The sequence below is a fragment of the Schistocerca serialis genome, chromosome 9 (genome assembly GCF_023864345.2).
Source record: "Schistocerca serialis cubense isolate TAMUIC-IGC-003099 chromosome 9, iqSchSeri2.2, whole genome shotgun sequence".
NCBI classification, from domain to species: Eukaryota; Metazoa; Arthropoda; class Insecta; order Orthoptera; family Acrididae; genus Schistocerca; species Schistocerca serialis.
The window spans coordinates 425927525-425950861 of NC_064646.1; the positions used below are offsets into that span (position 1 = coordinate 425927525).

At 39.8% G+C, this 23337-nt stretch overlaps 1 protein-coding gene across 1 annotated transcript in view; it reads right to left on the minus strand.

The window, feature by feature from the left end:
• Window positions 1-1068: 1068 nt before the first annotated feature.
• Window positions 1069-23337, minus strand: part of LOC126419671 (xanthine dehydrogenase-like) — a 64136-nt gene continuing 41867 nt past the window's right edge. The window contains exons 3-5 of the mRNA XM_050086858.1: window positions 21766-21870; window positions 4296-4457; window positions 1069-1200 (exon numbers count right to left, since the gene is read on the minus strand). Coding sequence (XP_049942815.1) covers window positions 1069-1200; window positions 4296-4457; window positions 21766-21870 — 399 coding nt within the window. The remainder of the gene's footprint in view (window positions 1201-4295; window positions 4458-21765; window positions 21871-23337) is intronic.

The window sequence follows — 23337 nt, forward strand, 5'->3', positions numbered from 1 at the left end:
AGTTAGAGCTGATGTATACTGAAAAATGCTCATGTAACATCTAAAATCATGGCCTGGGGAAGCATTTCACTTGGCAACCTATTGACCACACACCCCAAAGCTCCAAGCTTGCAGTCATCAACTATCACATTTCTTGTACTTGAGACAGTAATTTGGTGGAAACAGTGTGAAGATAATGTGGAGCTGAAGACCACTATTGTCAACAGGTTCAATTCTGCGGGGAAAAGCTTAGTGCAATTTGGCTGAAGAAGCTAGTGATATGCTACTAAATGTCCTTACAAGTGAATTGTGATCACATGGAAAAGTGAAGTAGATTTGTATGGAACTAAAACCTCCAATAAAAGCTTTCTGTAGTGAGCATATATTTCTTTATGACCAAATAGACATTACTTTTTCAACAAGTCTCATATTAACATGAGGAATCTCCTTATTGCAACCACTCAACTCTCTTTCCATTCTTACTATGTGTTACTGAAGCATAAGTTCATGTTTCAAAACCATATTCATTAATGACTGTTGTTACATAATTGATATATATAAGCACAGCAAAAGTCTCATTAACTTTTCAGGCTTTTAAAGTTCAAATTGCTTGTAGTTTCTCAAGTTAGCAAGGAAAACTTTCTCGGGGGTAGCTGGAGGATCTGAAAAACAAAATGCATGATACTTTTCAATGTCCTGAAGACACAGACTTTTTAAAGTATAGTCTATGATCTCATTCCATGGAAAATACAAAAATTCAGTTTTTGCTATTTATATCATTTATAGTTAAGGTACACAAACTGTAGGCATGTGTTTCACCACATTCATATCAAACAAAACATTCATGAATTTTTGTATGTAATTTCATGTTATTCCTAGTACAGCATATTATTTCACTAGAACTGACACATAAATATCGTAAAGAATGAACTAAATTACTTACTCATCTCAATCCACTTTTCGGAGTGTGCTGAAGCTTGTCTAGATGCCAGTACCGCTTCCCGTATTGCAAATAAAGCACAAATACTCATGCACAAGGGTGGTTCACCAGTTGCTATAAATTACAAACACATGAGTAACATTTTGGTTTTAATTTAACACAAACACTTCTAACAGAAACCTACCTTTTGAACGAAGAACGCCAACAGGATTAGGAGCATTTTTCCGCAGTTGTATTCTGAAGTCAATAGGGATATCTTTGGCACCAGGAGGTTTGTAGTTCTAAGAACCAAATTATACTGTTGTTAACAGTCAGAAAGTATTTTCCTCATAAATAAAAAATAGTATAATTTTACAGTTTAAAATAAAATCTGAGCAATCATTAATAATAATTATTTGAGGAGGTTTGCAAATATTTACAAATTTTATCATGATGATTAATGTTAGAGAAGCTGCCATTATCTATGAGGGGTAGAATGAAAATTAGAAGACAGAAGTTTCATTTTGTTTGTATGGCTAATTAAGTGTACACACTCTTTGATCTGGGGACAAAGAGCAACCTGCCTTACTCCTTTCCTGTCTTTAATCTCCTTCTCATTAATTTTTGTAATGGATAGTTGTATAATTTATAAATATATTATTCTGTTCTTACAGTACAACCCAATTTAAAAGCATTGCGCAAATCCATGGAAGCAGTATGTCATGTTCATTTTGTCTTCTCTGCAGTACCAAATTTAGAGAGTAATTTCTTTTCAAGTTCCTGTACCTGTCCTATCTTAAAGTGGCCTGTCATACTACATTGATCGCTTTTTTCCTTTTAGTCATATTTTCTAAAATTTCTTCAGAAATATCTTGGAGGCAAGAGATAAGACTGCTACCACTTGTAATTCATCCATTAAAATGCTTTTACTGATTTTGGTACAGTTATTTCTTAAATTTTATGAAGTGCTATGACACTTTTGTGAACAGAATTTAAGTCCATTAATGAAAATTGGATTTACTGCTTATACAATGCAATACTTCATCCGCCACCACAACTGGCTACCTAGCGGCGGAACAGTGTTTGATTCCTAGTGCTGCCAGGGACTCCTCCATGGTGGGAGCACTGGAACAGGGTGTATTCAGTACTGTGACACCCACAGAGGAGCTACTTCAATGTAAAGGAGTGTTACCAAGTCTGTTACACTGACAAAGGCCTCCTCCCCCCTCTCCTCCTGCTCCATACCACATTCCAATGAAGCCACAGACAGAGAATGGCGTAGAAGTTGGTTGGTCTACATGGATGTGCCCATGGCCAGAGCAGCAGTGCTTTAATGCTAAATTAGTATGATACTTTCTCATTCAGAAAAGAAAATGAACAAAATGTTATGGGTGCTATAAGCTGCACAAAAAGAGAAAATAAAATGTAAATAACAAGAAAACAAGTGTAATGACAATTAATGAAAAAGGTGAAAAGAGTCCACTATGGGGAGAAAAACTGTTGACACTAAAATTAAAAGAGAAACGCAATTCAGCTATCTCAGCAATGTAAATATGGAAGACAGTTGATGTTTAATAGAAGTGAGAAGAAGAACAGCATTGCCAAAACAAGAAATCATAGTTACAAAAAATATTGCTACAAATAATCACATGGATGTAAGAAGCAAGATGTCTTTCGCAAAATCATCTGTGTGGAATGCACTTTTTTATGGATACGGAAGCTGGACACTGGAGGAATAAAACATTCAACAGCAATGTTTATATGCTAGAAAATGTTCTGAGTAGGTCAGGTGGAAATAAGAACAACTGCAGAAATCATACAGAATCATAGGACAGAAACCAAATGAAATAGTATAAATCAGAAAAATATAATTTATTGGCAGATATTTATACAGAACATCTTTCACATAAATGCACATGAAGCTTATGCATAAATAAAAAAAAAAAGAGAAAATCTGTGAAATATTTATTTTCCAGATACCAGGAGCATAACATGATGTAATTATTATCAGAGATCAAAATAAAAGCAAATGACTGATTAGCATAATTGCTTCAACAAGATGTAGTCTTTGTGAAAAGAATGAATAAACACAATATATGTTCAAGTATTTAAATGTCCACTACTGTAGAAGCCTTGTTTCTGACTCTGACAAAACCTATCAGTCAGTCAGTGGGAGGTATCCTTGAGTAGTCCAGATGTTAGCACATTGCTCTTCTGCTGTTTCAAGTGCTACTAGAGTATCCAATTTTACTTCATATAATCAACATAGCATAGTTCCACAAAAGTGTAGAATAATTCTATTTCAATAACTACCTTTGGACTTTGTCAAAATTAAAGTTCTTACTACATACATTCTCCCAGAACACTATTTAGAGGTTTTGTAGAGTTTGTGGGAAATGAGGAGAAGTCTTTAGCAAGCTAAACCCCTGAGTCAATCTGTGATATAGGTGTGGGTATTGCATGTCATAGTACTTTGCTCACAAAAAGACAGCTGTCTGGCAGACAGTTTTAACTTATCACATGTTATTGAGGGATTTCGTCTATTGCAGTAATCACACCTACGTCTACTCTCTGTGAATCATGGCACATAATACTTTTTTGTTCTATGAATCCCCACAGATGGAGTGCATTTGAAATGATTGCTTCATAGTCCCTACACGGCTGATACTTTTTGGGCTGGAAAATATTTGTAATATTTGCTCTGAAACTGTTTCTTGGAACTATAATCAGTTTATCATTAGACATTTTGTGTGTTCCTTTGAATGTTTGTCAATTATGATGTTTAAGTATTTCTGCTACAATCTCTTGCTAGGCAAGTAATCATGAAAATATTTTTCTTGCCCTTCTTTGGATTCACACAGTATCCATTGTTAACTTGAAATGGAATGGATACCACACACTTGAGTAGTATTTGAGTATTCGATACACAAATGGCGTAAATGCAACCTTATTTGTAGCCAACCTGCAGCTCCTCATATCCTGCTAATAAATTAAAACCTGCTATTTGTTTTACCATCAACTGAGTTTTGCAGAAGTCTAGAACCATTGAATCCACCTTGTTGCAAATGGAATTTTATACAAAGAGTTCATAATTTTGTTCTAAATAGGTCACTACATTTGAGGTCAATATATTTTCTAAATTCTTGATACAAATGTGGGTGAGTGATAAGAGGACAGTATTCCAAAGTATGTTATGAAGACACAGAAAAAACTTGACATAGTATGGATGATATTTGATCACTAAATAGAAGCACAAATTACTTTTCATCATGTTGATGACAAAGAAGGAAACTCAAATTTAATTAACTGTTATGTGACTGCATTTTTTACATTGTAGTTCACTAAAGGCAACAAAATTTTTTGATAAAGCATTATAAATTATGAATCTGAAACATACCCAGGTTCTGTTTGTCAATGCCTTTCCAGTATCATTATCATAAACCATGAATTCCTTTAACCAATAGCCAAGACCCATCACAAAGGCTCCTTCTACTTGACCTATATCAATCTCTGGGCTTAGGCTTTCTCCAGCATCTTCCAGTATGTCTACATGAAGTATCTGAAACATATTACAGTCCCTTTTCAATCAAGTTCAGTGCTACCTGAGAATACACATATTGAGCATTTATGATTATTATTTTTGTTTCACATACAAGGGGTACAAAAACATGTATTAGAAACTTTACAGATTTATTCTTGACATCAAAACATCACAAACTGATCTTAAGATCATGGCGCTGGAAATCCTGCATTAGGGAGGTATGGCAAGAATTCCCTGTTGTGACTTCTGGGTATGTAATTTGCCTCAAATGTGCTTTCTTGTTCATATCTCGTTATGGTATTTGTTTTGTTTTGCTGCTTTTTTTGTCCTCTTTTAGAGTAATTTCCAACACTCTACATCACAATGATGTATTCAATATCAGAAATAATGACCATGCACTACGCGTACAGCATACCAGGCAGGAATCCAGATGCAGCATGTCAACATTATGCTGAAAGTTACCCTGGGGGCCACTCATATTATGCACTATCATTTGTATGTCTCCACCAACACTTGTGTGAGGCAGTCGTATTTGAGAAGAGTTACAGCTGGTAGGAAACCATATGATGTAAGCTAACCTGAGCTTGAAGAACTGGTTCTTCAGACTATGGCTGAAACTTCATCAACTGGTAAAAGGAGTATTCTGAGAAGGGAAGGCACTAAGCAAATGATGATTTGCAATATTCTACATGAAAAGCTTTTATACTGTATTACCACCAGTGGATGCGAGGATTAAATGAAGTAGGCACTCAGCCGGGAATAACTTTCTATCAATGCAGGTTAGGGTAGTGTGCTGTGTTTCTGCATATCTTAGATGTTATTCACTGGAAGGCCTGACTTTTCACATGACGGGGTCTTAAAATCTCAATAATCTTGGAAATCTGTGTCTTGTCAGTAGCTTTTGTAGGAGTGATGTAACACATAGAGGATCCTGCATACTTTGTGACATGTCACCTGCTTTATTTCCTCATTAATTGTCCTCAGTGTCAACATATTGTGTTGCTACACTGGCTGAAAAGTGGGGTGTGGGAGTACAACACTCCAAATGTTTATAATTACACTCGTGCTCATAAATTAAGGATAATTGCAGAATGTGGTGCCACACAAAGTTTCACAACACAAAACTGGTGCTAATAGCAGAAGCACATAGGGAATACACATGACACAGATCTGTAAGTCCATGGTATTAGTGATAAGAGGAGAAAACCATCCCAAAACACATGTGCTACAAAATGCCACTGTTTCTTGCACATGTATCCCAACATCAATATGGGATATGATCACCATGAACACGTACACAGGCCACACAACAGGGTGGCATACACTGGATCAGATGGTCAAGCAGCTGCTGGGGTATAACCTCCCATTCTTGCACCAGTGCCTGTCGGAGCTCCTGAAGTGTTGTAGGGGTTTGAAGACGTGCAGTGATATGTCAACCGAGAGCATCCCAGACGTGCTCGATGGGGTTTAGGTCTGGAGAACAGGCAGGCCACTCCATTCGCCGGATATCTTCTGTACTCCTTTACGATGGCAGCTCAGTGGGGCCATGCATTATCGTCCATCAGGAGGAAGGTGAGACCCACTGCACCTCTGAAAAGGTGGATATACTGGTGCAAAATGACGTCCTGATACACCTGACCTGTTACAGTTCCTCTGTCAAAGACATGCGGGGGTGTATGTGCACAACATCAAACCATGACCTCCATACAGGTCCCTTTCAAGGACAGTAAGAGGTTGGTATCTGGTTCCTGATTCACATCAGATGAGAACCCAGTGAGAATCATTGTTTAGACTATACCTGGACTTGTCCGTGAACATAACCTGGGACCACTGTTCCAATGGCCATGTACTGTGTTCTTGACACCAGGCTTTACAGGCTCTCCTCTGACCAGGGGTCAGTGGAATGCACCTTGCAGGTCTCTGAGCAAATAAACCATGTCTGTTTAGTTGTCTGTGGACTGTGTGTCTGGAAACAACAGTTCCAATGACTACGGTAAGGTCCCGAGCAAGGCTACCTGCAGTACTCTATGACCATCTGTAGGCACTGATGGTGAGATATCGGTCTTCTTGTGGTGTTCTACACTGTAGTGCCTGGACACATTTCCTGTCTGTTGGAATCATAGCCATAATCTTGAGATTGTGGCACATGGAGGACCTGTGCTATGACCTGCTGTGTTTGACTATATTCCAGTCATGCCTAGTATTCTACCCTCATAACGTCATCAATATGTGTTCTTTGAGCCATTTTCAACACACAGTCACCATTAGCACATCTGAAAATGTCTGCACACTTACTCTCTGCACTGTACTCTGACATGCACCAACACACCTCTGCATATGTGAACTGCTGCCAGTGAAACTGTGCGATGACCGTAGGTCAAATGCACCGTATGGTCATATGCTGAGGTGATTTAAACCCACAAATCACCCACCAGAGCGTTGTTTCACCATGTATCAGCATTATCCTTAATTTATAAGCATGAGTGTAGTACAGAATTTATATTTATTTATATGAGGTATGAGTGATGGCAACTTTAAATTAGCTAATTTCAAGTTGCCGCTGCTCATACATCACCTGTCATTCAACAACATCTTTGCCTCTGTAATTCCACCTCGACTGACATCTCTGCCCAAACTCTTTGCCTTTCCATATGTCTGCTTGTGTCTGTAAATGTGCAGATGGATATGTGTGTGTGTGTGCGAGTGTATACCTGTCCCTTTTTCCCCCTAAGGTAAGTCTTTCCACTCCCGGGATTGGAATGACTCCTTACCCTCTCCCTTAAAACCCACATCATCTTGTCTTTCCCTCTCCTTCCCTATTTCCTGATGAAGCAACCATGGGTTGTGAAAGCTTGAAATTTGTGTGTGTGTGTTTGTGTTTGTTATTATCTCTATCAACATACCAACACTTTTGTTTGGTAAGTTACAGCATCTTTGTTTTTAGATAATATTTTAATCAATTACACAAATTATAGGCTAATAAGTATAGTTTAGATTTAAAACTTTCTGACCATTTTGCTTTGTTTATGGAGTTAAACTGTTCTACCTTGCTCCAAAACCTGTATGCTAAATGACAGTTCAGTGCAGAAAAAATGAACTCATTCCATCATAAATTAAATAAGATGCAGTGGATTACAGCACATAGTAATTGCAGTTCTGAAAATTTAGGAAATTCTGGATAACGTCCCACACATTTTAATGTAACTTTCCCTATTAATGTATATTTTAAAGGAGATTTCTGATGCAACAAACATGTAGTGATAGGAACAGACAGCCACACAGCTAACTAAAACACAACAAAATTCCTACCTTCGTTACTTACACAAAAAATTACAAAAATATTTTTAAGGAGGTTGTAAAGGCAGCAAAAGAATTCATAAGCAATAGACTTGCATTGTAAAGTGTAAACAAATCAATGGCACTATGGTCAATAATTAAAGCTGAAACCAGCACTACTGTTCAGGCACATGATATGTGTAAAATCAAAATAAAGGACTAAAATATTGTAAACCTGGTTCAAATATAAGAACTGCTTAATTATTTATTTAAAATTGAAACAAAACACACACTAATGCAGAAAGTCACACAGATAAGATGAATTTTTTTGGTAATCTGTAATTTGGAGGTGGTTTCTGTCAGTAAAATCAGCAAAACTACAACAAAATATGTATAAAATGCAGTACCATCACTAAATAACAAAACATCAGCATGGTGTTATGGAATAACAACGAAAATGTTAAAAGTAGTCCCTAAAATAGTTGTGCAGCCACTAACCACATATCAAAAAGGTTAGGTTTTAGGTGCCCTGAAGAATGTAGCAAAACCACTATTCAGTAAAGACACAGATCAACATATGGAAAACTGCCCAATCACTCTTCTTCAACCACTCTCAGAAATACCTCAATAAGTTGTCACAAAACAAATTCAAAATTTTGTACAAAAAATTAATATAATTGTAAAAAACCAATATGGACTTAAAAAAGGCAAAAGAGAAGTATTTGCTGTCAACCAGTTTGTAGACAAAATAAGCTCCTTTGTAGACAACTCCCTCTATGCCTTTAAAGAACCACTCCTTGCTACTCTGTAAACTGGAAAAATATGGAACTGGGGGCTCTACATTTGAATGGTTTAGATCCTACCTAACCAATAAAAAATAAAGAGTGGTTATAACGTCGGAGAGAAGAAATAGTGCTTCAGAATGGTAAACCATATCAAGGAGTACCTCAAAATTCATTGTCAGGTCCCATTCAGCTTCTGTTTGCTGCTTAATATTGATGGTCATTCAGGTTTATTTGTAGATAACATATCTGGCATTATTGAAACAAATAGTACTGACAATTCTTCAAACTGTCATTAATACCACAGATGGATTGTTTTAATTTTGTTGTAATAAAATTAAAAATGTTTAAGGTTCTGTGTAAACTGCTATTCCATGATTTTTTAAAACTATCTTTGAATTTTATAGACGTTCCTTTTACAGATTTTTGTTATATGCCCGACCATATCTAATTAAAGAAAACACACAGTTTTAGAATAAAACTGACTTAAATAATTAATACTTGAAAAGTATGGCTTTAGCGGCAGTGCTCTACAATGGCTTAAATCCTACTTATCAAACAGAAAGCAAAGAGTTACCATCTCTTCAAATGGCGCATATTACTTTTCTGACTGGAAAAAAAATATCTCAGAGTGTTCCACATGGCTCCATATTAGGCCCAGTCCTATTTCTCTTCTATGTTAATGACTTACCATTAAATATCAGCTCTCCATCAGTTCTGTTTGCAAATGATACTTCTGTCTTAGTTGCAGATCATGATTTGGAAAAAATTCCCAAATCTGTGATCAGTACGCTCAGTACCTTAGATACTTGGTTTCAGCTAAATGGGTTGAATCTAAATATAAGACTCACATGATGCAGTTCAAAACCAAACAGTCAAAATGAGAGCATATTAAGACTGTACACAACAATGAAGATACAGAAGAAGTTGACTCAGTAAAATTCTTAGGTTTAAATGTAGCTGAAAATTTGAGCTTGCAGGCACACACTGAACACCTAACAAACAAACTGAGCAGCTTTGCATTTGCAATGTAAATATTATCAACAGCAAGTGACATGAACACACAAAAAGTAGCATCTACAAGCTACTTTGAACTCATTATTAGGTATGTTTTTTTTTTCTTTTTTCTTTCTCTTTTTTGGGGGGAGGGGGGAGGGGGGTGACTTGAAAAACACAGTGCGGATACTAAGAATAAAGAAAGAAATCAGTCAAAATATGTGCGCTGCACATCACAAAGCACCATGTCAACCACTATTTAGAAAACATACATATATGAGATTGTTATATTTTTGTTCACCAGACATGAATTAAAAGAGGGAATCCATTTTGTCCATTCACATGATAATAGAAACAAAGAAAATTTTAGGCTCTCCACCCACCACCTCAGACTGTATGCCCAGGGACCTCAATAAATTTGAATGAAAGTTGAGGCAGATGAATTTAGGTTCACTTAAAAGAAAGCTATATGAGGTACTGACACTGAAGTGCTATTACTCAGTGGATGAATTTATGCAGGACAAACTGGAAATTTGAGGTGTATACAATGTGTTACATTTTCCAAGAAATATCCTTATAGTGTTATTAATTATTGTAGTGCTATTATTTATTAATGTAAAAATCACTGTAAATGTACACTCCTGGAAATGGAAAAAGGAACACATTGACACCAGTGTGTCAGACCAACCATACTTGCTTCGGACACTGCGAGAGGGCTGTACAAGCAATGATCACACGCACGGCACAGCGGACACACCAGGAACCGCGGTGTTGGCCGTCGAATGGCGCTAGCTGCGCAGCATTTGTGCACCGCCGCCGTCAGTGTCAGCCAGTTTGCCATGGCATACGGAGCTCCATCGCAGTCTTTAACACTGGTAGCATGCCGCGACAGCGTTGACGTGAACCGTATGTGCAGTTGACGGACTTTGAGCGAGGGCGTATAGTGGGCATGCAGGAGGTCGGGTGGACGTACCGCCGAATTGCTCAACACGTGGGGCGTGAGGTCTCCACAGTACATCGATGTTGTCGCCAGTGGTCGGCGGAAGGTGCACGTGCCCGTCGACCTGGGACCGGACCGCAGCGATGCACGGATGCACGCCAAGACCGTAGGATCCTACGCAGTGCCGTAGGGGACCGCACCGCCACTTCCCAGCAAATTAGGGACACTGTTGCTCCTGGGGTATCGGCGAGGACCATTTGCAACCGTCTCCATGAAGCTGGGCTACGGTCCCGCACACCGTTAGGCCGTCTTCCGCTCATGCCCCAACATCGTGCAGCCCGCCTCCAGTGGTGTCGCGACAGGCGTGAATGGAGGGACGAATGGAGACGTGTCGTCTTCAGCGATGAGAGTCGCTTCTGCCTTGGTGCCAATGATGGTCGTATGCGTGTTTGGCGCCGTGCAGGTGAGCGCCACAATCAGGACTGCATACGACCGAGGCACACAGGGCCAACACCCGGCATCATGGTGTGGGGAGCGATCTCCTACACTGGCCGTACACCACTGGTGATCGTCGAGGGGACACTGAATAGTGCACGGTACATCCAAACCGTCATCGAACCCATCGTTCTACCATTCCTAGACCGGCAAGGGAACTTGCTGTATCAACAGGACAATGCATGTCCGCATGTATCCCGTGCCACCCAACGTGCTCTAGAAGGTGTAAGTCAACTACCCTGGCCAGCAAGATCTCCGGATCTGTCCCCCATTGAGCATGTTTGGGACTGGATGAAGCGTCGTCTCACGCGGTCTGCACGTCCAGCATGAACGCTGGTCCAACTGAGGCGCCAGGTGGAAATGGCATGGCAAGCCGTTCCACAGGACTACATCCAGCATCTCTACGATCGTCTCCATGGGAGAATAGCAGCCTGCATTGCTGCGAAAGGTGGATATACACTGTACTAGTGCCGACATTGTGCATGCTCTGTTGCCTGTGTCTATGTGCCTGTGGTTCTGTCAGTGTGATCATGTGATGTATCTGACCCCAGGAATGTGTCAATAAAGTTTCCCCTTCCTGGGACAATGAATTCACGATGTTCTTATTTCAATTTCCAGGAGTGTATTATAAATCTTAGACATGTCTCCTGTATGCAGACCAAATGGATTGCAAATGTATGTCATGAGATGAATAAAACACAGTTCACAAAATACGGTAATGCTAGCCTTCTATAAGAACACTGCTCCTAACCTTGATTATAAAGTCAATATTAACAAACTTGAAGGGCTTATGATTGGGAAAAATGGGAATGGCTTGTCTCTACAATGCTTTTTTATACTATCTCAACGATATTATTAACAGTACGCACGGTAATGCTAAATAAATGTGAGACAAGCACATGCATAATTTGAACATTGCAGCACACAACACTTAAATATGTTAATTCAAATGTCTTCTCATATCAAACATGACAAAAACAGAAGATATTAGCAAACATGCAGTTAAGCTTCAAAAATTATCTGTAGATCTAAATGATCAATTAAACACAATGTAAGATAGATTGCTGCTTACCATAAAGTGACACACTAAGTTGCAGTTAGGCATAACTAAAAGTCACTTACACATTAGTTTTTGGCCACAGCCTTTGTCATAAAAGGTAAAACACACACACACACACACACCCATGACTGCCATTTTTGACAGCTTGGACCTGAAATATGAGATCCATATGTCTATAAAGACCTTTCATACTGTGTCCTGTGTCAGGCAGAGGTACTTCTTCAGGCCCCCAGTGAAACTATCAGTGATAGTAAGGAGATACTGGTGGCCACTGGATGATGGCAGGGGGTGTGTGATATCCATAAATATGTGGGAGAAGGAATGGCCTACCAGGGGGAAAGAGGCAATGCTAGGCATGCTGCCACAGGATGCTGGCACTGGCTCATTTAGTGCAATCGTGCTGGATACTAGGCCAAATGAAACACTCCTTTAAGAGATGCATGGACACCAGCCTGTGTAGTGATCCATGCCATTCATGGAAGGGCATACATCATGTACATCAAATATAGAGCTCAGAGTAAAGGTGTTCATGATTGCAATTAATTTGTAAATACTGGGTCATATACACTGGGAAAGTTTTACTCAACAGGTGCAGAGTCTATCTGCTGGATACCATTTGTAATCTCTGTAGGGAAAGGAGGAATGAAGGGGCTCAAACACCATGGAAGGCATCAAGGAAGGCCAATATGATGTATATAGGTGACTGTTGTTGTACACTATTTACAGACCTGTTAATGAGATATCTTTGAGACAGTAATATTAGTTGGCTCTGGTGGTATAACTTCACGTGTAACATTTAACTGTTTGTGGAAGTTTGTGACAATATACAAAGTTAACTAGAACCAATACACACTTTATTTAAGCAGAAAAGCAGTGTTTTGCTTCATAGCCACTTCACTTACAGAAATATATATGAAAGAAAGAAGTTTGATGCCAAGGAAAAAATATCTGTACTCTGTGGTAAATCATAAGAATTGCAAGGTTAAATATCAACATCAATCTAATAAGGGAGTGTTAAGGCAGTGGTATTAGATGTAGCTGCATGGAGTAATAGGATTAGAACAGACATTGCTCAAGCAGTCAAAATGACTAATGAACACTGTGCCTGGGACAGACCATGCAAAGCTCTAAGGCTTCCATGTGAAAATCTGGAGGAAGGTACAGGTGGATGTGCTCCAAGGGGAGTGCCTGGATGGTCAATACTGATATAAACATTGCACCAGGTGGGTTTGTGCACGCCTGGCGTCATGCATGGCTGAAGGTTGAGATTCACATTTAACCTGGTATGTGCCAGATGTCAGTGGTGAACGGCATTGAAAACTCATGCTGTTGGGATTGGCAGGGTGATATCTAGGTGTCCTCTTCATGGTAGAAACCAATTGTCAATAGGCACTGTCCAGTAAAAATCATGAAATGGCACCCCTACAATGATGGAGATACCTAACCACCTGATACGCAGTAAGGAGCTTGTGGTGGTACACAGCCTAACTCTACTGTGGCTCTGTAAGCTTCACTGAGAAAAATGGCAAGGGCTGCCAAGTTCCTTCAACATGTTGTTGCAGGATTGCATCTAAGGCAGACTGGCTGAGGTCAGTGACAATTGCAAAGATGGCAGTCAGGTGGTGTTGTGTTCGGAGAGCATCATGCTAGAGGTCATGCTTTGTTCAGTGCAAACTGCTCAAAATTTGTGCTATCAAGGGAATGGGCCTGTTGCCTTTTGTACTGACGCCCTGGAATGCAGGCCTCCATGGCACTTGCATGTTCATGGATTCCATTTACATGGTACCTGAAAAAATTTGCCATCCTGAGGAACCCGCAGAGTTTCTTGTATTTAGGGATCATGGGAACTCAGACACAACACAGACCTTCTTGCTGAGGTGCCAAAAGCATGCAGATGACATTCTGTGCACCAGGAAGTTGATCTACACAACATTAAAAGCACACTTCTCCAGGCTGATGGTGAAACCAGCCTCCTGGAGATGAAAGCATAGCTCTTGGAGATGGTGGCAGTCCTCCACGAGATCACATGAATATGTCAGCTGGTATGAGTTGTAGATCAGAGTTTCACAGGCTCTTGGGGGAGCAGAGCACACATGCACTGAACACTGTCTCAATCTCAGCTCACATGATTCTCTGATTGTTGGACAGAAGGGGGCAGCCTAGGTGTTTGGCAGTGTGGTGGCAGGTGTTGTGGTGAACCTCATGGGGAGCACTTGAGGGGCAGGTGATGAAAAACAATGTCGAATGGAGGGTGACAAAAGTGATGGAGTAGGAGAGCTGTTTAGTGGAGCAAGAGGTGGTGGGGCAGGATTGACACAGGGCAGAATGATGGGCAGCGGCATCAACAATATATCAGCTTGGCAGGTCAAGGCGGAGGCCACAATGAGAAATAAAATTGGCACCGAGGATGGGGCCCATAGTGTCAGCTGCATGACAGATTATGTGTGGAAACAGTAGGTTTTGATGGATGAGCCATTTGCTGCAGTGAGGAATATGGGGGGAGATGGATGATGATCAGCAGAGGGTAATAGCTGGTGGGGATAGATGGAAAGATCTGAATCCGTGTCGAGAATGTAGGATATTGAGAAGTGGAGGTTACCACAATCAAATACAAACAGATGCTGTGAAATTGTGGAACAGCTGGTTGTGTCTACTTCCAGTCGTTGGTGGTATTTGGGGCCCATACACATGGTGCATGACAGTTTGCAGCACCTCTGCTGAAACATTTGTGGCAATTTTTTCCAGCCCACAGCCATCATGAACTAGTACAGAGGGCAGGAGGGGACGGGGGTGCACCTTTGTGAGTGTGCATGCTGGTGGTTGTAAGTACTGCTCAGCAAAGGCGAGCAATGCAGGTGTGGGATGGGCACAAGCACTCAAAGGCAGCATGGGTGAGCTTACCCATCATACTAATCATCTGTGCTATTAGCTGCACCGTGTCTGCAGAGGTCCAGTGGCTGGGGAGAGTGTGGGATGGTACATGCTGCATGAGCATGTGGTCATGTGCATGAGCATCATGAGACTGCATGGTTGTGGTGACAGTGTGTCAGCAGATGGTTTCAATAACCTGGTCAGCATTAGCAGCTGCTGCATTGGCACTCTGAAAAAATTGCTGTGCATACTGTGGCAGACAAACTATAACCAAGTTGCTATTATCAGTGTGTCTGGAAGCACTGCTGATGCAGCAAGTGTGTGGAGGTTTTGGAATAGCCGTGAGGACTGCATGTTGGTGCACTCCATGGATGAGAATAGCATGTGTGTGCACCACAGTTCTGATATGGCTAATTGTACTGTATGCCTCGCATGTAGGGCACTGAATTTGTCAGATTGTGGCAGGTTTGCAGTGGTGTTGTACATCTCTCCATCTACATCTACATCTACATCTACATCCATACTCTTCAAGCCACCTGACGGTGTGTGGCGGAGGGTACCTTGTGTACCTCTATCGATTCTCCCTTCTATTCCAGTCTCGTATTGTTTGTGGAAAGAAGGATTGTTGGTATGCTTCTGTGTGGGCTCTAATCTCTCTGATTTTATCCTCGTGGTCTCTTCGTGAGATATATGTAGGAGGGAGCAATATAATGCTTGACTCTTCGGTGAAGGTATGTTCTCAAAACTTTAACAAAAGCCCGCACCGAGCTACTGAGCATCTCTCCTGCAGAGTCTTCCACTGGAGTTTATCTATCATATCCGTAACGCTTTTGCGATTATTAAATGATCCTGTAATGAAGCGCACTGCTGTCCATTGGATCTTCTCTATCTCTTCTATCAATCCTATCTGGTACAGATCCCACACTGCTGAGCAGTATTCAAGCAGTGGGCGAACAAGCGTACTGTAACCTACTTCCTTTGTTTTCAGATTGTAATTCTTTAGGATTCTTCCAATGAATCTCAGTCTGGCATCTGCTTTACCAACGATCAACTTTATATGATCATTCCATTTTAAATCACTCCTAATGTGTACTCCCAGATAATTTATGGAATTAACAGCTTCCAGTTGCTGACCTGCTGTATTGTAGCTAAATGATAAGGGATCTTTCTTTCTATGTATTTGCAGCACATTACACTTGTTTACATTGAGATTCAATTGCCATTCCTTGCACCATGTGTCAATTCGTTGCAGATCCTCCTGCATTTCAGTACAATTTTCCATTGTTACAAGCTCTCGATACACCACAGCATCATCTGCAAAAAGCCTCAGTGAACTTCCGATGTCATCCACAAGGTCATTTATGTATATTGTGAATAGCAACGGTCCTATGACACTCCCCTGTGGCACACCTGAAATCACTCTTACTTCGGAAGACTTCTCTCCATTGAGAATGCATGCTGCGTTCTGTTATCTAGGAACTCCTCAATCCAATCACACAATTGGTCTGATAGTCCATATGCTCTTACTTTGTTCATTAAGCGACTGTGGGGAACTGTATCAAACGCCTTGCGGAAGTCAAGAAACAAGGCATCTACCTGTGAACCCGTGTCTATGGCCCTCTGAGTCTCGTGGACGAATAGCACGAGCTGGGTTTCACACGACCGTCTTTTTCGAAACCCATGCTGATTCCTACCGAGTAGATTTCTAGTCTCCAGAAAAGTCATTATACTCGAACATAATACGTGTTCCAAAATTTTACAACTGATCGACGTTAGAGATATAGGTCTATAGTTTTGCACATCTGTTTGATGTCCCTTCTTGAAAATGGGGATGACCTGTGCCCTTTTCCAATCCTTTGGAACACTACGCTCTTCTAGAGACCTACAGTACACTGCTGCAAGAAGGGGGGCAAGTTCCTTCGCATACTCTGTGTAAAATAGAACTGGTATCCCATCAGGTCCAGCAGCCTTTACTCTTTTGAGTGATTTTAATTGTTTCTCTATCCCTCTATCATCTATTACAATATCTACCATTTTGTCATCTGTACGACAATCTAGAGAAAGAACTACAGTGCAGTCTTCCTCTGTGACTGCTGACTGCTGACTGCTTACTGACAGTTCCAGTTGTGTAACGCAGTGTGCAAACTGCATTGCATCTTTGTAATGGAAAGCCTACGAATATCACCTCTGCAGAAGTGAACTACAGGTGTGGGTTGTGCACACTGAAATGTGGCAAGTGCACAGTGGTATGTACAGATGACGGCTGGGAGAGGGTGCATATGCTCTCATGCTGGCAGTGTCTGCGAGCTGCCTGAGGTGACTTAGGAATACATGAAATCCACCAATCTGTGCCTGTCGGTCAGGACAGCTGTGGGGGTTTGGTCACAGGTGAGGCCAAACCTGCCATCAGTGGTGTCGTGGGATCAGTATGTACCATATACTTTGCTAGCGGTGGCAGGCAGATGGGTGGGAATGAATGCATGACACAGCTGTGGGATGCACGTGAACCAGTGCAGCAAGTGGAAGCCAGGGGGTGGGGGCAGTTCAGTTGAGGGTAACCAGTGTAGGTCATTCCTCCATTGACCATACAACATAGCCCTGAGGTACACTAGTATCTATGGGTGTCAGTGGGGAAAAAAGGCAAACAGGACACAGAAAGTACTCATGATTTTTCAGTTCTTTTACTGGAACAGGACACAATTACATAAAAATTAACACGTGGCATTAACAGATTGAAATTACATAGTGATAAGAATGAACACAGCGTAAATTATTCCTATAGCACACAATATCCTCATAGAACATGGTTCTAGTAAGTGGCAAGTAATAAATTGTAGCTGTCAAACATTATACACATTTATTTCATAGTTTGGTGAAGTTCAGTAGCAAGAGGAACAAGGATTCTGCTCAGGTTAAAAATACAGGGTTATAAATACAGAATCAAGTAAGGGTTATGCAGGAGCAGGTTTAATAATGAATAAAAAGAGGAGTGAGGGTAAGCTACTACAAACACTACAAACTACTACAGGGTTATAAATACAGAATCAAGTAAGGGTAATGCAGTAGTAGGTTTAATAATGAATAAAAAATAGGAGCATGAGTAAGCTACTACAAACAGCATAGTGAATGCATTATTGTAGCCAAGATAGACATGGAGTCCACACCTACCACAGTAGTACAAGTTTATATGCCAACTAGCTCACCAAATGATGGAGAGATAGAAGAAATGTGTGATGTGACAAAAGAAATTATTCAGATAGTTAAGGGAGATGAAAATTTAATAGCCATGAGAGACTGGAATTCAATAGTAGGAAAAGGAAGGGAAGGAAAAGTAGGAGGTGAATATGGACTGGGAGTAAGGAATGAAAGAGGAAGCTGACGTAAAATTTTGCATAGAGCGTAACTGAATCATAGCTAACATTTGGTTTAAGAATCATGAAAGAAGGCTGTGTATCTGGCAGAGGCCTAGAGACACTGGAAGGTTTCAGACTGATTATATAATGGTAAGACAGAGATAAAGGAACTGGATATTAAGTTGTAAGACATTTTCAGGGGCAGCTGCAGACTCTATTCATGATTTATTGGTTATCAACTGTATATTAAAACTGGAGAAATTGCAAAAACATAAGCATTTAAGGAGATGGACCTTGATAAATTGAAAGAGCCATAGGTTGTAGAGTTTTTCAGAGAGAGTTAGGGAATGACTGACAAGAATAGGGAAAGAGATGCAGTAGAAGAAGAATAGGTAGCTTTAAGAGGTGAAACGGTGAAGGTAGCAGTGGATCAAGTAGATAAAAAGATCAGGCCTAGTAGAAATCCTTGTGTAACAGAAGAGATATTGAATTTAACTGATGAAAGGAGAAAATATAAAAATGCAGTAAACAAAGCAGGTGAAAAGGAGTACAAATGTCTCAAAAATGAGATCAACAGGAAGTCCAAAATGGCTAAGCAAGGATGGCTAGAGGGCAAATGTAAGGATCTAGAGGCATATATTACTAGGGGAAACTTAGAAGAGACCTTTGGAGAAAAGAGAACCACCTGTATGGATATCAACAGCTCATATCGAGAACCATTCCTAAGCAAAGAAGGGAAAGCAGAAAGGTGGAAGAAGTATACAGAGGATCTATAGAAGGGTGATGTATTTGAGGGCAATATTACTGAAATGGAAGAGGATGTAAATGAAGATGAAATGGGAGATATGATATTGTCTGAAGAATTTGACATAGCACTGAAAGACCTAAGTCAAAACAAGGCCCCGGGAGTAGACAAAATTCCATTAGAACTACTTATAGCCTTGGGAGAGCCAGCCATGACAAACCTCTACCACCTGGTGAGCAAGACATATAAGGCATGTGAAATACCCGCAGACTTCAAGATGAATATAGTAATTCCAATTCCAAAGAAAGCAGGTGTTGACAGGTGTGAAAATTAGTTAACTATCAGTTTAATAAGTCACAGCTGCAAAATACTGACATGAATTCTTTACAGACAAATGGAAAAACTGGTAGAAGTCGACCTCAGGGAAGATCAGTTTGGATTCTATAGAAATGCTGGAATTTGCGAGGCATACTGACCCTACAAATTATCTTAGAAGATGGATTAAGGAAAAGCAAACCTATGTTTCTAGCATTTGTAGACTTAGAGAAAGCTTTTGATGGTGTTGACTGGTACACTCTCTTTCAACTTCTGAAAGCGGCAGGGATACAATAGAGGGAGCAAAAGGCTATTTACAATTTGTACAGAAACCAGATGGCAGTTATAAGAATTGAGGGTAATGAAAGGTAAGCAGCGATTGAGAAGGGAGTGAGACAGGGTTGTAGCCTATCCCTGATATTATTCAATCTGTATATTGAGCAAGCAGTAATTGGAACAAAAGAAAAATTTGGAGCAGGAATTAAAATCCATGAAGAAGAAATAAAGACTTTGAGGTTCGCTGATGACATTGTCATTCTGTCAGGAAGAGCAAAGGACCTGGAAGAGCAACTGAACAGAACGGACAATGTCTTGAAAGGAGGATATAAGATGAACATCAACAACAGCAAAACAAGGATAATGGAATGTAGTCAAATTAAATCAGATGATTCTGAGGGAATTAGAATGGAAAATGAGGCACTTAAAGTAGTATATGAGTTTTGCTATTTGGGGAGCAAAATAACTGATGATGGTTGAAGTAGACTGGCTATGGCAAGAAAAGCATTTCTGAAGAAGAGAAATTTATTATCATCAAGTACAGATTTGAATGTCAGAAATTCTTTTCTAAAAGTATTTGCATGAAGTGTAGCCATGTATGGATTTGAAACATGGACAGTAAATAGTTTAGACAAGGAGAGAATATAACCTTTTGAAATGTTGTGCTAATGCTAAAGATTAGATGGGTAGATTACGTAACTAATGAGGAGGCACTGAAGAGAATTGGGGAGAAGAGGAATTTGTGCCACAACTTGACTAGAAGAAGGGTTGGTTGGTAGGACACATTCTGAGGCATCAAGAGATCACCAGTTTAGTATTGGAGGAAAGTGTGGATGGTAAAAACAATACAGGGAAACCAAGAGAAGAATATATCAAGTAGATACAGAAAGATGTAATTTGCAGTAGTTAGTCAGAGATGAAGAGGCTTGTGCAGGAGAGTTGCATCAAACCAGTCTTGGACTGAAAACCACCACAGCAACAACAACAACATTTCATACCTTGCAAACATAAGAAACGAAAACTTGTGGGCATACATATAGTTGACTACTGTAATCAAGCAATATGCTGCACACTATCTGCTATGATACAAATGTTACTGACACTTCAGTGATTTGGAAGTACTCTACTGATCCTGTGAAATGCCGGGCCAGCATGAAAAACATAAATGTCAAATTGTTACATACGAAGAAAATTCCAACATGCTGCCACTAGTGCTCAGCAAGATTTCTGCAGATAATTCCGATCATTGTTCAGGCAAAGAGTGTGGTACAGACTCACTACAATCATCTCTGTGACCACACATGTCCAGGATACCATCACTGCACCTTGTCGCACATCCCATTTTCAAGTCCACACAACACAAAAAACAGTCACCATAAAACATTATCTCGCTTGTGTGATCATGTAAATCATTCAGCATCAGTGCAGGATGTGCTAGTTATGCAGCTCTCTCTCCCACATGCTTCTCTCCAGAAAAACTTCAGGGCTGCCACAAGGCAGTGCGTATTGGAAAGAGATATTATTACTTTGGTCTACTTTGCTCACAGTTGATACATGTCATCTGCTGTTGCTGTCTCTTGAAGCAGATGCATGATGAGCATTCATGCACTGTAGCATGTCACCACAAAACTATGCAGTAAAGCTGCAAATTCTCAGGAAATTTGAGAGCTGTTGTAGTCTTTGTCTGAGCTATTCACAATTTCAGGCAATCATGCAGACATTTTCCCCTGCAAATGCTGAATATTCAGCTGCCCCTTTTCAGGAACTATGTGTTAGCCTGGCCTCTTGACAGGTACTCTGACAATGCAGTTGGACTTACAGTATGGGTATCTGCATCATTGACAAACAGAAGCCACCTCACTGTAGCAAGATACGCATTTTACAATGGCAACTATAACAGTGGTCTTGAAACTTGAAGAGAAAGTTCCAGAAAGTAAATTTTGCAAGACATTTATACCAAATTGTCTTTTTCTGTGTAGGTAGGTGAAAAACATATTTAACATCTTTTCTCTCATATAAAAGTTTAAACTCTGCATAGAAATAAATTATTTTAAGATGCAGATTTCCTTATTCATACATTACCCCTCATGGCTGTCAGCTATATTTTGATAACGCTAACTCAAAACATTAGCATTATATTAGTTAAAATTATTAAACTTAATAATTTTGTGATATTAAATTTATATATTTTCAGCTAATGTATTTTGTTATACTGACCTGGTGTTCTCCTGTTAGCACATCAACTTCCACTTCAGCCACAGTTACTCCATAAATGTAGTAATTCTTTAAGGCATCTGTGATACCAGAATACCTAACATTCAGCTTTCATTAATACAATACTGCAATTAAGATACAAAGTAATCATGTCATGAAACACAGTTGTCAATGTAGAATAAATACAAAGTAAACCTCGAGAAGAAACTAATTCCTTATACGGTACATGAAAGGGAAGATATCAAAAATTGAGACTGTTTTTCGACTTTGCAAAAAGTCATTTGTAAATTTTTCCTTCCAGATCTAATAATGCTGTGTTATCTTCAAACTTGGATCCCGGTTGACTTTTCAACTTAATTATGAATATATCTACTTCCAGAAAACCTTTCCTTTCTATACAAAATTTTAGTCTATTTCTCTAACTGGGATTGATTTGCTGTCTGTAACCTGCTTAAGATACATTTTACAACATCCATTTCTTTAGAGCATAAGAAAATTGGTAGCATATAGGAAAAATGCAGTCATAAGAGATACATACATCATAAATGTTGAACATAGATCAACATTTGCTGCATATGCTGCAGCAATAAGCTCTTGCCAGGAAGGGTCTTTGAGTTTTTCTTTGATAGGAGCCAAATGCTTTAAAAGTTCTTCACAAGCACGTAGTGTAGCCTGTAATTACCATTTTTGCAATATTTAGTTTTAGAAGACAAAAAAGATCAAATTACTGAAGAATTTCATAGTTGTATTCACTTACATATGCACAGGATTCACTTGCAATGCTTCCACCAGTGACCATATTGTTAGGAGATGGCAAAACGTTACTAGACTTTATACTCACAAGCTCTAGTGGCACACCAAGGGCATAGGCACAAACCTAAGCAACCTAAAAGAAAAATAAATGCATTACCAATTAAAAGGAGTAAAAGAGGTGATATGCTGCTGCTAGTAGTTAATCATAAAGTTTCAAGGAAATGCAATGTTTCATTTCTAATAAATCTCCATTTGGTGATCTACAGTGGTCACCCAGAAAGTAATATTCTCCATATTTTTCTCAGTTGACAACAATGTTACAAATACAAAACGTTTGGCAGGAATTCATCAAGGTTTCCAGGGTGTGCATGCAAAATGTCCAATTCCTCTGACAGAGTTACTGCATAATTTTTTCAGAATGACACCTGGAAGTGATGCATGTATTTTGCAGTGTTTTTCTTTGAATTCTATGTGCTGAGAAAGAAACTGTGGGAAATACTCACAAATTGTTGTGTGTAGTCAATGGAACATCTGCAGTCAACAAGAGTACAGCTGATCATTGGGGGCAAACAGGGTGAGGCCTTCAGTAGGTAGTTCAGTGGACCTCCATATCCACAGTGCAGTGGGAGACTACCCATTGGTGTCACACCTGACATGCTGCAGCATGCTGATTTTCTAATTCATGAAGACTGATTCATTATGACTCAGAAATTGTCACTACTACTGTCTATCAGTTTATGAAGGTGGATGAAAAACATTTGTTCTGAGTTTTTGCAATATTTTGAAGGTGGGCAGGATGACTTGTCACTGACTGTGACTGCT